At 39.5% G+C, this 16,094-nt stretch overlaps 1 protein-coding gene across 4 annotated transcripts; it reads right to left on the minus strand.

Annotated features, from left to right (window-relative positions):
• Positions 1 to 2,198: 2,198 nt before the first annotated feature.
• zgc:153867 (uncharacterized protein LOC337226 homolog) lies at positions 2,199 to 14,075 on the minus strand. 4 transcript variants are annotated; one of them, XM_047369423.1, is made up of 7 exons: positions 13,875 to 14,075; positions 10,712 to 10,739; positions 5,757 to 5,900; positions 4,772 to 4,945; positions 4,505 to 4,582; positions 3,677 to 3,711; positions 2,199 to 2,671 (listed from the first exon to the last, which is right to left on the minus strand). In XM_047369423.1, exons 1-6 carry the CDS (start codon positions 14,058 to 14,060, stop codon positions 3,683 to 3,685), a joined length of 639 nt encoding a protein of 212 aa, XP_047225379.1. In that variant the 5' UTR covers positions 14,061 to 14,075; the 3' UTR covers positions 2,199 to 2,671; positions 3,677 to 3,682. The 4 variants fall into 4 exon arrangements, with proteins under 4 accessions (XP_047225379.1, XP_047225393.1, XP_047225386.1 ...); XM_047369437.1 differs by lacking the exons at positions 10,712 to 10,739; positions 13,875 to 14,075 and adding exons at positions 10,938 to 10,965; positions 11,319 to 11,449; XM_047369430.1 differs by lacking the exon at positions 3,677 to 3,711 and having other exon boundaries at positions 13,875 to 14,066.
• Positions 14,076 to 16,094: the final 2,019 nt, after the last annotated feature.

Below are 16,094 nucleotides of genomic sequence, written 5' to 3' on the forward strand. Positions count from 1 at the left end.
TAAAGAATTAAATGTAGCTGAAATAGAGAATTTTGGATTAGATAGTTTGGTTATTATTGTAATAAAAGAAAAAAAGAAAGGCAAAAAAGTTAATGAAAATCTGTGAAGGTTCACATATAAAATAAAATAATAATAATAAAGGAACATTGTGTATTATATCAGCAACCTTTGTGTTTATAAAGTTTTTAACTGATTCTGTGTGTTGCTGCATGTGGGAAGTAAATTAAATCTCTACATTTTTCAAAATGTTAAGCTGTAGAACTATCTGTATAAACTCTAGTTTACACCACATCTGTCATCAAATGACTGAGCTAAAATGTACTCTGAGCATACAAAATCCCTAAATATATAATCCACAATACCTCAGATTCATCTCTATGATTATGCAGAAATGAACCCACTCATCCTGTTTTAAACCAGGCAGAACACTCAAACATCCTCTCCATGATAAAGGAAATTCTTCCAAAAAAGTATCTAATTAGAGTAGAGTTGGTGTCATTCCTGAAGTGAAGGATTTGTAGAATCTGTTGCTTCTGAGCAGAAAAAAAGAGGGATGAAGGCGCACCAAGCCTGGGCCCAGCCCACAGCTTTCTTTCCTGGCAGACTCCAGTTGAAAGTTAATTGGACGGGGAGAGGTCTGAGACGGGCTGTGCCAAGGCCCATTAGAGATTCCCCTGTCGAATGCAGAGCCACGAGGATCACAGACTCACAAATAGGAGGATTAAAATAATCAATAGCCTTGACTTCTATCAACCACACACACACATACACAGAGTAATTAGTAGAGAACCTATTCAGCAGTGGACTATGACACCCTCCTGAACCTTAACCCCCCCAACAGACACAGACACACACAAGCTACACTCCCTGATAGCTGTGGTGCCTAATAAGGGGAAATTGTTGTGGCTGCTTGAGAATAAATTGCAGAAAAAGGTCATGAAACCACTGAATAGCCTTTTACTGCTTATGTTTATGTTGTTGCATTTTTAAAAAGAAAACAAATACATGCAAAAATCCTGCAATGCAGCTTTGTTTTTGTTGTAACATTTAATGCAAATAATAGGCTAGAAATTATTAGCCAACAGTGGCGACACACAGATTTTTATTTAGCTCAACAGATATGATCATGACTGTATACACCAATAGCGTAATATGTTTCTTGCTTTAACATTAACAGTGTATTTGATACACTATATCGCAGTAGCAACACTGCCCTCTTGTGTGAAATAAGAAAACTGCACAAAACAATTTACACAGGACTGCTTCATATGCACTCACTGGAAAACTTTATTAGGTTCACCTGGCTAATATTGAAGAGGTGCATGAAGTCTTTGTGGCATAGCTACAAGGTTTCAGGTATATTGACGTGACAGCATTACACAGGTGCTGAATGACAATATTCTGCTCCTCTAAAGCTAATTTAAAAGACAGACCTGGTGACTGTGGACACCATTGGAGGACACTGAACTTATATTCAAGAAAACAGTTTAAGATTATTTGAGCTTTCTGACATGGTGCTTTATCCTACTGGGAATAACCATAAGATACACTGTGGTCATAAATGGATAGATATGGTCAGCAACAGCCCTCGGGTAGGTTGTGCCCTTTGAGTAATAAATGGTGTTCCAAAAAACATCCCCTAAACCATAAAACCACCGGTCTGGACTGTAATGTTGGATGGCTCCATGCTTCCATGTTATTTACTCTAAATTATGATCCTTCTGTCACAGCTGAAATGGACTCATCAGACCTGAAAATGCGTTTTTAATCTCTTATTTTATAAATTTGGCGAGCCTTTGAAACGTCGCCTCCTGTTCTTAGCTTACAGGAGCGTCACCTGCTGCTCCAGGCTATTTCCCTCAAGCTTTGAGGTGTTGTTTGAACAGATTGTATTCCTCATAAGTTGGTTCTAATCAGTGGTTATTTGAGCTATTGTTGCCTTTCTATCATTTCAAACCATTCTGTCCATTATTTGCAAACAAGGCATTTTGTCCACATTAACTGCCCCTTCCTGGACATTGTCATCATTATGGAACATTCTCCGAATAGATCAGCAGTCTCTGAAATACTCAGAGAAACCCATCCGGCATCTACAACCACACAAGCAAGGTCAGTATTAAAGTGGCCGCTGAGTGTAATTACCTATATTCCGCCAACTTAAAAAAAATAAGTCAAAAATCCATTCAGACACAGTGGCATTTCAGGAAAACACATTTATTTAAATGCAAATTTTTGGGCCAAATTCATAACATGGGAACTCAAGTAAAATGTTTACAATTACATAGTTTGATATTTTCAATTATCAATCAGGGACATTTCAGCCAAAGCAAGTCTTAGGTATATGTATATATAATATTTATTATTGTCTTGTCCAATTTTAGTTACATCGTTACAGTTCATGTTGCATTTGAAAGGTTACAAACTATGCAAGCGCAAATATTGCTCAATGAATACAAGGGCTTATTCATATCAATATATCTAAAAATGGTGCTTTATGGTCTTCTCTAGGGAATATAAAGGCACTTTTTAAATTAAAACTGCAAAATAAACTGATGAAAAGGTTGGGGTGAACTGACAAAGCTAAATGGAAAAATATAGGAATGTGATTCTGAGGAACGGAAAAAAAGGTGACGTCTTCATCCTCATCCGTTCATAACCATCCGGACCAATTCTGAAAAAGAGAAAAAAAACAGAAAGAAAGGTTAGTTTTTATTACTAAAAACATGGAGATCTGCTCCAATTACAGCATGTAGGTCCAAGACTTTCTACTCTTCCAGATGCTGCATTGGAGGCAGATCTCCTATATTCTCCTGAGCCAGGAAAGGGGGTCAAAGGAAGATGACAGAAAGGAAAAAAGGTGAGGTTATTATTTCTATCTCCCATTCAGCCAAAGCTATTGGTCGTCTAAGATCCACAGAAAGTTGGTTAGAGAAGCCGTCCTCGCTGTTTGCCTTCCTCTAACTGAGAAGCAGAGAAAAAGGGAGTAGATCAGGGGAGCTACAGTCCAGTCAGAGCAGCCAGCTACAAATTCAGTTTCCGTCAGTACAAAAGAAAGAACAGTCAGCATAAGAGCAACTCCATAACATACTCTGGTTAGTAGAAAAAGGGACTGGTCCACTCTCCCAAATCTGGTGGCTATAATGTACATATACTGTAATGCAAAACACCAGCATCTAGACAAATCTAACGCCGTTAACACCAATGAAGGAAAAGACCAACTTTAAAAAGCCCCAATAACATGCAAATGAAATTAGCAGCGCTGCCCAATAACACCACAGCATACTCAAAACTGACCACCAGGCTTTCCCTGAATGAGACCAGTCTCTTCCCACTCTGTCCACCATATCTCCGTACAACCTGTGGAGGACCCATAGACACATGCAGAGGGGCATGCTGCAGCCAGGGGGCCAAGGCAGAGGGCTGCAGGAGGAAAACAGAGCGGCAGGAGGCTACATATGGTTTAAAACCTCAGGTCTGCAGGGGAGGGAGACTACCAGGCTTTCTCATGCACCCTATAGGTGATGTCTACAACAGACAATCGGTTTGGTTTGCCAATTTCAACAACATAACTAGAAAATACTAGTGTTAGAATAGGCTTAGATGAAAGGACCGTTTAGCAACTAAGGAGCAGGAAAGCCTGGAGGTGCCATCCCCAGGTTTTAGACTGTGCCCGTACCGGCCCTCAGCCTGACATGATGTGACGAACAAATGCTGTGGAGGAAGAACATGTAACAGATCATCAGCAATCAATTAGGGATCACAGCTTCTTAAAGAGGTTCAAATAGATAAAAACACGACAATATGGTAGATATGCACCCTTCAGAAATTAAACAATAATTTTATATCGTTTCTGTCGTTTAAAACAACAAAAATAATCAAATTTCCTTTGATCCACTTTAACTTATATGTTATTTAGAAAGACTCAAGATAATTTCAACCTTCAACTAGCAAACATTCAGACTCTGTTCACTCCTCTGGTCCTTTACACAATTTAAGATGCTTGAATAGAAATGTACTGACCAGGCTGATACCAGTTTCCAGTTTACCTTAAGGCCTGATATACTGAAACAAACGTTGAATGACTGCGATTTTCTTTCACAGGACTATAAAACAAACTAATTTTTTTAAATTAAGAATTAACTTCAACAAACGCTGACCATAAAAGTAAGATAAATAAAAATGTAATGTTGAATCCACGATAAAAAGGACAATTGTGCCAATTGATTGGTGCATCACAACAATCAATATAAAACCCTTTCTCTGTGGATCAGAGGAAGTCTGTAAGTATAGTAATAACTACAAGTACTAAAGGTATTTGTTGTTGTTCCGTTTGTTAACCAATCATTATCTTAAAAACTGATACTCACTGGTATTAACTTTAAAGTCAACACATCACCCAAACAGCAATGTGCATCAAGAACATTCCAATTAAATTAAACAGCTTTTCCTCAGACTTATTGTATCAGTATTTACCTTTAACATAATTCTCTAGTTTTATTCTCACCTTCATAATTGATGCATCCATTTGCATCTTCATGCCCAGCCAAGAGTGTCTCCACTTCCTCTTCTGACATTTTCTCACCTGAAAAACAAAAAAAAAAAAAGAAATGCAAATTTTAATATGAAAGAATCACAGACAGACACTGAGCACATAAAAAAAAACATAATATTGTTAACTGTTCAAACTCAATGGCAGAGATGGTAAAAATACTCGGACTGTTTTCTGTTTGTACGCTTAACGTGTAATTAGAGATAGAGTCACGAGACTTGCCTAACGTGGTGAGCACATGACGTAGTTCTGCCCCCATTACAGTGCCGTTGCCCTCCTTGTCAAACACACGGAGTCCTTCCACGAAGTCCTCCATGGACCCCTGATCTTTGTTTTTGGCGATGGCCTGGAACATGGGCAGGAACTGCTCAAAGTCGAGCATCTTGGTGTTCATTTCTGCAAAATAAGGAAAAAAAAACATATAGTTGAGACAATTCAGGCTCTGGGCCAGTAGCTGAGTGGCAATAGTACAAGTGTGAAGCACGGAATACCTGGGTCTCAACTATACAATAAAGGAAAAGGGGTAAATGTTAATAAACAGCAGTCGAGACAAATGGCAGAACAATCCAAAACCTTCAAATTAACTTGTAATTCAACAATTTGTTATACGGGCTTAATCTTGATCTCTGAAAAGTTAGGGTTAGGGTTATTTTTTCTTTTTAAAACGGTATAAATCTCACAAGCTGCTGGCAAAGAAGTTACTTTTTTATCCCCGTGGCTTTCCTTCGACACTATAATTTGTACCATATGTTACACTTCATAAAACTTTGATCTGAATGTATAAATGACCTTTTATTTAGAAATATTAACAGCTTCTAAGTGGATCGGCCAAGAAGTTAAGGGTAACCCAAGAACAGCTGCCTATATAGTTAATGGTGTTTATATGGCTTCACGTGTTGCCACCGTCCCCACTGCGCATTAAAAGAAGATTTTCTTTCATTCATGGGACAGATGCATCAAACAGTTATTTCCACAGAAAACCAAACATGTTGCACAACAGAACGTTAAAGCAGACCTAATCTGAGGTTTTAAAAACTCTTTTTCCTAGGACCCTGTTCTGAGCATCAGTTAACTGGTTTCACCACCTCAACTCCTAAGTGATCCTCCAGCTAAAGCGCTGACTGCTGTCTATAAGTACTTGTGACCACATTTAAGGGAAAAAGGTAAATATCGCTGTAAACCTCCAAGTTTGTGATTTTCCTCTCACCCTCAGACTTGGGGTTGCCCAGCACTTTCAGCACCTCGGCGTTGACAGGGTTCTGTCCCAGGGCCCGCATCACGTCCCCACACTGGCTGTAGCTGATCTTTCCATCTCCTGTCCTGTCGAACAGCAGGAAGGCCTCCTTAAATTCTGCAACACACGCAGACATGTGGCCACTTAGTGACAGAACCAAATATGCAATGAGCAGATACGCATTAGGAAAGGATGCACAGATAGCAGACTATGAATGACAAAAGGGTCACAACATAGGCCGAGAAAAAGAAGGTATACAAGCAGACTTGAAAAATGTCAGATTATGACAAATATCATTTACACCTTAATGGGATTTCAACTGATGAGAACAGATTTAGAAAAAATTATTTTTTAGAATTTGATATTAAAAAGGTTAAATTAAAAATTATTGTAATTTATCTTAAAAATGTGTATCTATGGTAAAAGGTATTGCAACAAATAAAAATAACATCCTGTTCTCTGAGCTCAGTTTGGGGACATAGCAAAGGTGCTTGTAGCTTCCTCAATTCTCCAAAATATTTCGATATTTTGGTGAATTGATAAAAATATTTATGTTAATGTAGTTATACAGGCGGATGTTACACACAAGCATACACACTTTCAGCTTCCACAATAGGAAGCTACATACTCCATTTTAAAAAGCCATACACAACATGAGCTTCCCCATCTTTTCAATATGCAACTGTCCTGCATCTTTTCAATAGGCAGGGGATTCCGCATCCTCACGGAATCCCGTGCCACCCTGCGGTAGTTCCGGTGGCAGCTTCGGTGGCAGGCTGTGGTGGAACTGCCACAGCCTGCCACCGGAACTACCAGTTCTGCCTGCCACTGCCATAAATTGAGCTCGGCCCTGCTGCAATTCAATCATTTTCTCGGCACGTTTGCAACAGCGCCCCCTACCGAACAAGATGGGTAGCTCAGTCAGCAGGGAGCTGAGGAAGAGCGGCTGCTGACGTCACTCTGCTGCGCCCGCAGCTCGGAATGCTTTTTCGTTTTCGAGTTCTGGGCAGTACTTTGCGGGCAGACCACGAAAACGAAAAAGCAATGTCTGCTTTGTTTTCTTTTTGATTATGGCATAAAATGTGCAGTCATGAAGAAGAAAATGCAAATGCAAATAGGATGATTGATTACTAATTTTATTTATGGGTCAAACAATGCAGCCAGATTCTTAAAATGAAAAAGCATTTCTGGAAATGCTTTTTCATTTGAAATATAGTAACGATTTGCTTCCATAGGTCTATACTTGTAGAACTACCTTTCACTGCAGCTGAAGATGCAAGCTTTGTACACTACAGACCAAACTGTTTGCCAGTTTATTCTGCAAAAGCAGCTCAAGCTTAGTGAGATTTAACTGAGAGTATATGTGAACAGCAATTCCTAAGTCACAGATTTTCAATTCGATTCAAGTCTGGGCTTTGACTGGACCATTTTAAATACACAAATACGTGTTGGTCTATCCCATCCCATTGTAGCTCTGGCTATACAGGTCCTTCTCAAAATATTAGCATATTGTGATAAAGTTCATTATTTTCCATAATGTCATGATGAAAATTTAACATTCATATATTTTAGATTCATTGCACACTAACTGAAATATTTCAGGTCTTTTATTGTCTTAATACGGATGATTTTGGCATACAGCTCATGAAAACCCAAAATTCCTATCTCACAAAATTAGCAATTTCATCCGACCAATAAAAGAAAAGTGTTTTTAAATACAAAAAACGTCAACCTTCAAATAATCATGTACAGTTATGCACTCAATACTTGGTCGGGAATCCTTTTGCAGAAATGACTGCTTCAATGCGGCGTGGCATGGAGGCAATCAGCTTGTGGCACTGCTGAGGTCTTATGGAGGCCCAGGATGCTTCGATAGCAGCCTTTAGCTCATCCAGAGTGTTGGGTCTTGAGTCTCTCAACGTTCTCTTCACAATATCCCACAGATTCTCTATGGGGTTCAGGTCAGGAGAGTTGGCAGGCCAATTGAGCACAGTGATACCATGGTCAGTAAACCATTTACCAGTGGTTTTGGCACTGTGAGCAGGTGCCAGGTCGTGCTGAAAAATGAAATCTTCATCTCCATAAAGCTTTTCAGCAGATGGAAGCATGAAGTGCTCCAAAATCTCCTGATAGCTAGCTGCATTGACCCTGCCCTTGATAAAACACAGTGGACCAACACCAGCAGCTGACACGGCACCCCAGACCATCACTGACTGTGGGTACTTGACACTGGACTTCTGGCATTTTGGCATTTCCTTCTCCCCAGTCTTCCTCCAGACTCTGGCACCTTAATTTCCGAATGACATGCAGAATTTGCTTTCATCTGAAAAAAGTACTTTGGACCACTGAGCAACAGTCCAGTGCTGTTTCTCTGTAGCCCTGGTCAGGCGCTTCTGCTGCGGTTTCTGGTTCAAAAGTGGCTTGACCTGGGAAATGCGGCACCTGTAGCCCATTTCCTGCACACGCCTGTGCACGGTGGCTCTGGATGTTTCTACTCCAGACTCAGTCCACTGCTTCCGCAGGTCCCCCAAGGTCTGGAATCGGCCCTTCTCCACAATCTTCCTCAGGGTCCGGTCACCTCTTCTCATTGTGCAGCGTTTTCTGCCACACTTTTTCTTTCCCACAGACTTCCCACTGAGGTGCCTTGATACAACACTCTGGGAACAGCCTATTCGTTCAAAAATGTCTTTCTGTGTCTTACCCTCTTGCTTGAGGGTGTCAATAGTGGCCTTCTGGACAGCAGTCAGGTCGGCAGTCTTACCCATGATTGGGGTTTTGAGTGATGAACCAGGCTGGGAGTTTTAAAGGCCTCAGGAATCTTTTGCAGGTGTTTAGAGTTAACTCGTTGATTCAGATGATTAGGTTCATAGCTCGTTTAGAGACCCTTTTAATGATATGCTAATTTTGTAAGATAGTAATTTTGGGTTTTCATGAGCTGTATGCCAAAATCATCCGTATTAAGACAATAAAAGACCTGAAATATTTCAGTTAGTGTGCAATGAATCTAAAATATATGAATGTTAAATTTTCATCATTACATTATGGAAAATAATGAACTTTATCACAATATGCTAATTTTTTGAGAAGGACCTGTATGTTCAGTTGAACCCAGAGTCAAGTCATTAAACATGCTTTCTTCCAGGATTGTTCTGCATAGCTCCACCCAACTTCCCATCATTCCTGTCCTTTCTGGGGAAGAAAGGCATCCTCACACCATAATGCTGTAGCCACCAACATGTTTCACTGTGGAAACTGTATGTTCAGGTTGAAAGACAGTGTTACTTTTCCTCTACACATAGTGTTTCAAAAGTAGGCCAAAATACTCACTTTTGTCTTATCTGATCAGATTACCTTCTTCCACAAGTTTGCCGTGTCACCACATGGCTTGTGAAAAACTGTAAATGGGACTTCATATGGCTTATTTCTTGCCAATCTTCTATAAAGGAGAGATTTGTTAAGTGCAAGGCTTATAGATGCCCTGTCAACAGATTCTTCAACTTGAGCTGTGAGTCTCTGCATCTCCTCAAGCATTTCCATGGCTGATTAATGCACCCTTTGACCAGCTTGTCAAGTTTAGGTGACCAGACATGTCTTGGTAGGTTTGCAGTTGTGCTGTAGTCTTTTTATTTTAGGATTGATGGGTTGAACAGTGTTCTGTGAGATATTTAGAGCTGAATATGATCCAGGCAGTTCACTAATGTTTTCTAACAAAACTTTGGGACTACAGAAAAGAGCTGTATCTATAAGAAATTACATTACAAGGCTAGACTCAATGTACAAGTCAGGTGACTTCTGAAGGCATTTGGTTGCACAGGATTCTGTACATGGGTTTTCAAGTAAAAGAACCCATATACAAATTTTAAAAATGTTTTTTATTATAACTTCCTAATTATCTTGCATCTGTCTATTAAATAAAATCCTAATGAAAAGCACTAATGTATGTGACTGTAACATAATATGAAAAAGTTCTAATGTGAATGCTTTCAACTCTGTACTGTAGGTTAAATGTAAAGATCATGTACAAAGATACTGCAATACTGATAGACACACCCAACAAGTAAATCAGCTGTTAAATGCCACTCAGAAAACAAACTTTAAACTATTACTTAACTCTGAATATCAATATTTCACAACACCACTGAATCGTTAAGAAGCCCGTTAAAACATATTTTCTACAGCGTTCATATTAACAGGCACAAAGCATTTCATTGGGCGTTAATAGGAGTCGTCTTTCTCAACCAACAACAAGAGCACTGCACCACTCCAACATATGCAGTTTTGGTAAGGATACAATAACATTGATTGCTCAGATCCAGCAATCAGGGAGACACAGAATCTGAAAAGACAATATCCGTGCACCAGGGTGTTCCCACTGTCATGAAGCCAAGTGATTACCAAAAAAGTACTGGGACTGTTATGGAGTTTTTTTTTTTTTCCTGTTCTGAGGAATGTGCCGCTTTCCTTCTGGCCTGTTAGCACAATTCCCAGCACCATATTTGGCATTAGAGGAGTGGAGCAAAGTAGGTGGAGAGAGAGAGTAGCTCTGGCCTATTATGTCAGGGGAGATTAAACAAACCAGCGTTGGGACAACAACCATCCCCTGCTTTCATCTCACACCAAACATGGACACGCTGGACATGAGCAACTTAGAGGATTTCAGGCAAAACTAAGTTAATGACAATCTGAAGAAACAAGACTAATGGGAGCACATGAGAGCCTAGGATGTTTGGCTTTGCAAAAAACGTCCGATTACAAAAACAGTACAACAGACGTCAAGGCTTATAAGGGTTATAACAATGTGTCCATCAATAATAGACTAGACAACAATGCAAAACACATTTTGCTCCAAAAACTGACATGCAGATCACACCCTACACACTGAACAGCCACTGCGTTTTGAGCAAGGCAGAGACTCTTCACCCACTTACCATGAATCTGATCCAGGTTAAACTCAATCTGGAAAGGACAAGCAGTTGCAAGGGAAAAAGTGAAAAAAATAGTTCGCATACAAAAGTAAGAAAAACCTAAACCCAGAACTACTGCAGCAGGCGGGTACAGAGCAGACTGATACAGTGATAGGGTCAGGAATGAAGGAGCGCCAAAACAAGCTGGAAATATGGAAAGACAGATACTCACACACACAAAAAGACTTACCGATGATTTGATCTTCCGAGAAGTCAGACTGTTAAGGAAGAAATCGGGCGAGAGGAAACGGTTTTAAGGGGTTCTGACTACTGAACATATTTAACAGGCAGTGCGATAAACTCAAAAAGCCAGTCTCCAACTTCAGAACATTCAAGAAAGTATCTTACACGCAGGCAGTTAAATAATAAAATGAGGTAATCGTGTAATTGACCATTTGAAGCTAAAGCTAGCTCAACAAAAGTTGTACTTCCGCTTGGGATGGGCTAACCCGTTCACGTCTTAAAACTCCTGTTAACTGCGCTGCGAAGCTAGACCCTTTTCATTAAACGTTTACATTTAAATCCACGAGGCCAATACAGCCAATAAACCAAGCGAAACAGAAAAACCCACCATTGCTTTGCTGGCTGAGGTGTGCCCGAAGCGACGGAAACCCAAAGAATGTGACGGCTCGATTACAAGCGCAGAGGAAGAAAAGCCTCCGCTGCGTCACGACGCAGAGATGGGACGAGGTGACGTCACAGCACAACTGCTGCGCTCCTTATATAGAAACAAACGGTGGCAAGGAACCACAATGGATCTATGCTGAATCTGAAATATGGAATTTGCTATTTGGAGCACCCATAGATTTTGATTATTTTATGTGTAAATAATTCGCTGGACCACTTCCCATGTTTCAGTCTGTTTTATATCGGAAATTACTTTTTTGGAAATTTTTTATCACTGCTTGATAACAAACAAAAAAACATCAAATGGTACAAGTATTAAAAAATCTCTTAAACAATTCTTTAATGTGTAGCTGACTTTTTTTTATCTTCTTAAAATAATTATATATATTTACAGAATTTCTTCCATCTCTAGTAACTTGTTTTCTGAAAATTGTTTTAAAAATCTATTGTAAATCATGGCAGTTGTTTATTATCTGTATACTATCTTGATGTTATTTGTCCCCTTAGCTTTGTAGCTTTTTTTTGTCATGTACAGCATTGTCTTGCTACTGATATGTGCTATATAAATAAACTTGGCTTGCCTTATACAGCAGACAGTTACCAGTGCCCTACACAAAGAGGGTCAAGTTACAAATACTTATTGCTAAATAAGCTGACTGTTCACAGAGTGCTTTATCCAAGCATATTGATGGAATGTTTCCTATTCTGGTTAATAGTCCATGGGCAATGGTGATAATGGTGATCCACAGTCTTGACAACTGTTGACCAAAGTTCATTCAAGGGTTTCAGCAGACTGCAAGGACACTGGCTATAGTCAGAGTGTCAAGAGCCACCACACAGATTTATCCTGTACATGGGATAGAACTGTCACATACTTTATGTCAAGCCACTCTTGGACCAGAGACAACATCAGAACCTTCTTACCAGGGATAAGCAGACAAAGAACTACACTTTTGCTCATCGGTTACCCCACCAAAATATAAGAAATGGTAATTAAGATGTCAATGACACATTTTTTAAATAAAAGTAAGTTTTACAGTTCAGATTGATATTTTAACCATGAGGAGGGAAGATCACAATTTTTTAAGGCTGAAGAATGATTATTTTACACACAGTGAAACAGTTTTATAAGCATCTTTATTTTAACTTGTCCCTTTGTGTGAGAGATAATACTAATTCTATTATTATTATTATTATTATTATTATGTTTTTAGGAATTTTTGTTTTCTTGCAGTGAGGAGTTTGACTCCAAACTGAGTACCAGAGTGACATTGCTTTGGCTTTTAGCATTAAGAATCTGTGTGGATGCATGAGTGATGAACACGAGGTCAGTGAGATCATAGACAGAGGCTGCATCCCTTAAGAGTCTGCCAATCCAGTCCACTTTCCTGTCATCTGTGATCCTACTATGAACAGACATGGTTTACATATTATCACATACTAAATGAGACATTCGCTTTGCAAAGCCATGCAATGCATTGTAACACACAAGCTAAAGTATCAGGCAAACTCAGACATATTAATGCAACTCAAATGTGAGGCATCATTAATTTGCAATATACATTATTTTTTATATTTTATGTGGAAATGTTGATAATTTTGACTTGTGATGATCAAATGCTTTGATTTGCAAGGGGGGAGCTTCCTGCAGGATGCAGAAATGCTTATGAATTTGAATTTGATGCCTAAGAAAAAGTAGGCAAAGGGCTGTGTTGATGTGCTGTTCTGTGCTGCATCACACATTTCTTAACTAAACTCTAACAAATTGAAAAAAAGACTCAGATAAAGACATAACCCTCGCTAATATTTTGTTAACTCTGCCTTAATAAGTTGGAAAAAGATCACACACTTTTTGTAGACATTTAAATCATGGGTCTCCCAGCATTAAAATCTGCTTGAGTCTTGGTGGCTCCTGAGTTATTTAACTTACATAATTCTGGTACTGGTATTCAAAAATAAAAAAGGTCGAAGACATTAACTAAACAATTATAAAAGCCATTCAATTTAAATTTGCCCATTTTTTTACAAATCATTGCTGCTCATAGATTTTGTATATGAATCAAAATCAGTTCTATTTGTTCAGAACTAAACCTGAATATCTTCTACTGTTTAAAGTTTTGAATTGCCTTTAAAGTGTATTAATTTGATTCTTCTGCTAGTCACTTGCGTGATGGCATCAGGAAGTAGGCCACTGAACCTCTTTAAGAAGAAAATAGCTCATACTGTAGCAGGGAACGCACTCTCCATCCCCAAGGAGGACGACTGACTGGCAGCCAGCACTCACTGCCCCATTTTGTTTCTCAAGATAAGTTATCTATAAATCAAGAATGTGTCCAGAATGTGACCTATCTGCTTTAATAGAGTGATCTAGCAAATAATTGCATTTATGTTAATTATATGATAGCATAGAAAGGAGGCCTGAAAAAAATAGTAACAAATTCACACACTTAATGAATGCCCCACATAAGCTTTGTCACCTGAATATCTAGGAGTCACTTACCTCCAAATTGCTGGGGTCGAATGGTGAATCAGAAGGACGCAACATCCTTGGCTTCTGCTCTGGAATCGGTTTTGAAGCTGCAGGTGCTGTAGGCAAACAGGGGTAAGGCGGACCCAGTCGTGGTTCAGCCACTGGTGAAGGAGACTTTTTAATAGAGGGTTCTCTTTTAGGAGCCATTCCTAACATCCCAGGTGACCTGAATGTAGCGAGAGTCCACAGCAAAAGCTGCTGGTGTGGCGGCTGCAAAAATGAATATAGAGCTGTGAAGTAAAGTGTGCCAACTGGGTGAATCCCATAGAGCAGCGGAGGAGGAGGGCAGTGGTGTGATGCTGATGATGCTCAGGGATGATAGCAGTTGGATGAGGTAGAGGTGGATGTATGGAGTAACATGAGTGGAAATGAAAAGCAATATGTAGGAGGAGTGGGATGAAAGCACATTTGGAAAATAAAAAAAGAGACATATTTAGAAATAAGATGGTTCTGCTGACTCTAAGAACATGCTTTTATTTGGGTCAGAGATGTAAGAGATGTCTGTTTGAACTGGGGTTTTATGCACAGGGGAGTTAGGGGTATGGTAGCAAAGAGAAAATGTTTTTTCTTTTTTGTATGACACCATTGCTTACACCAAATGCAATAAGCACAAAGTACAAAAATAAGAATTTAGCAGTACACCTTGACCTCATAAAAATGTTTTTTGAATTAATTCCTATTAGAGCTGCACTGTGGACAGTTGGTAGCATTGTTGCCTTGCAGCGAGAACGTCCTGGGTTCGACCCTGGAGCTTGTATGTTCTCCCTGTGGATGCATGGGTTCTCTCGAGGGTACTCCGGCTTACTCCCACGGTTGTAAACCATGACTGTTAAATGAAATAGTCTCTTGTTAAAGTTTTACCATGCTATTTTGTTTGGGATTATTGTATTGTTTATTGATTGATTGTAAGATAAAATGACCATTTTGCACGTAGCTTTAATCCACCATTCTGCCACAATCAAACATATTTTGGCCTAGGAACCGGGGGTGACAATATTGGAGACAGGCGCACTTGTCCCCCCCCCCCCCCAAAATTTAAACCGCGGAGGAGAAAAATACTTCACGTGCTTTTATTTTGAAGGCGCAACGCAGCGTGATGTCACTCCCCTCCCTAAACTGCTCTGGGTGTTACGGATGCGGGGCAAACGCGGGAGACTGCGTTATCGGCTGCAGTCTGATCACAGATCTCTGAATGAGCTAAAACTGGAATGTTGTCATGAATATGGCTGGTTTATAACGTCTTGTTAGTTTGCATTTATATTTAGAAACCACATCTGTGAGTTGAGTTAAATCATTTTAATCCAGGGATCGGCACCCGTCCATTATTAAACTGCTAACTTTGTCAGGCTTCGCAAGTAACGCCAACACCATCCAAACAAATGTTTTGTCATCTTATTTCAGCAATATGCCACCAGAAAGGGAAAATGCTTTAACAACAGCAGGACTTACTTTGTTTTCTTCAAAAAGAGTGACGTCATTGTTTGTAGCGGTTACACTTCACGAGGTCAACACCTAATCATACTCGGCTATTTATCGTGTCTGACAGTATATTAGATATTATGTGTAATAATGTCTTATCAGGAGAATGACAGTACATAAGTAGTGAGGGAGTTGAAGCAATAAAAGTCGGAGAGACGGAGGAAGCTGGAGTGAGGTGTTAAATGATTAGCGATAAAAATATTATTAGAGCCAGGGGCAGCTTCAGGGTGTGAGGTAAGTTTTTTAAAATCACATTATTGCTAGAATAGATCCAGAAAGGAGAACAGGTGAGGACTGATGTCAGGTTAATTTTTTAAGATAATTTTTTAATCATTATTTCTTTATTCCCACAGTACCATAAAGGTTTGGGTTAGAATATGAGGTTATCAGCTGCACTAGAACACCCCACACGTTTTCTGCACATTTATATGGTGAAATGCTGCTCCGAGAGGAGGATTTCCCCCCCCATTTATTTATAAACTGTGACACCTTTATGCTCAGGAGCGGTACCTTGGAATTGCATCTCTGAAACTATTTTGTATGCTGAGGAGCTGCAATGCAGCAGCAAAAACAGAAAAAGAGGATGGTACAGGGCTGGAGTCTTAAAATAAATCAGTGAACACTTAATTTCAGGGTGAGGTTATGCTATTAGCAGATTTGACTGTATAAGCCTAAACACATCTGCAAATCAGTTAAAACTCTTTATGTATA

The sequence above is a fragment of the Girardinichthys multiradiatus genome, chromosome 1 (genome assembly GCF_021462225.1).
Source record: "Girardinichthys multiradiatus isolate DD_20200921_A chromosome 1, DD_fGirMul_XY1, whole genome shotgun sequence".
Lineage (NCBI taxonomy): Eukaryota > Metazoa > Chordata > Actinopteri > Cyprinodontiformes > Goodeidae > Girardinichthys > Girardinichthys multiradiatus.

Bases quoted from the DNA above. Each gene is read 5' to 3' on its own strand.
- zgc:153867 (XM_047369423.1), bottom strand. From the start codon at position 14,060: ATGTTAGGAATGGCTCCTAAAAGAGAACCCTCTATTAAAAAGTCTCCT. The intron at 4,583-4,771 runs GCAAGTCTCGTG...TTTGTTTTTCAG, and splicing joins TCATGTGCTCACCACGTTAG to GTGAGAAAATGTCAGAAGAG. The intron at 3,712-4,504 runs GTGAGAATAAAA...CTTCCTCCACAG, and splicing joins TGGATGCATCAATTATGAAG to CATTTGTTCGTCACATCATG.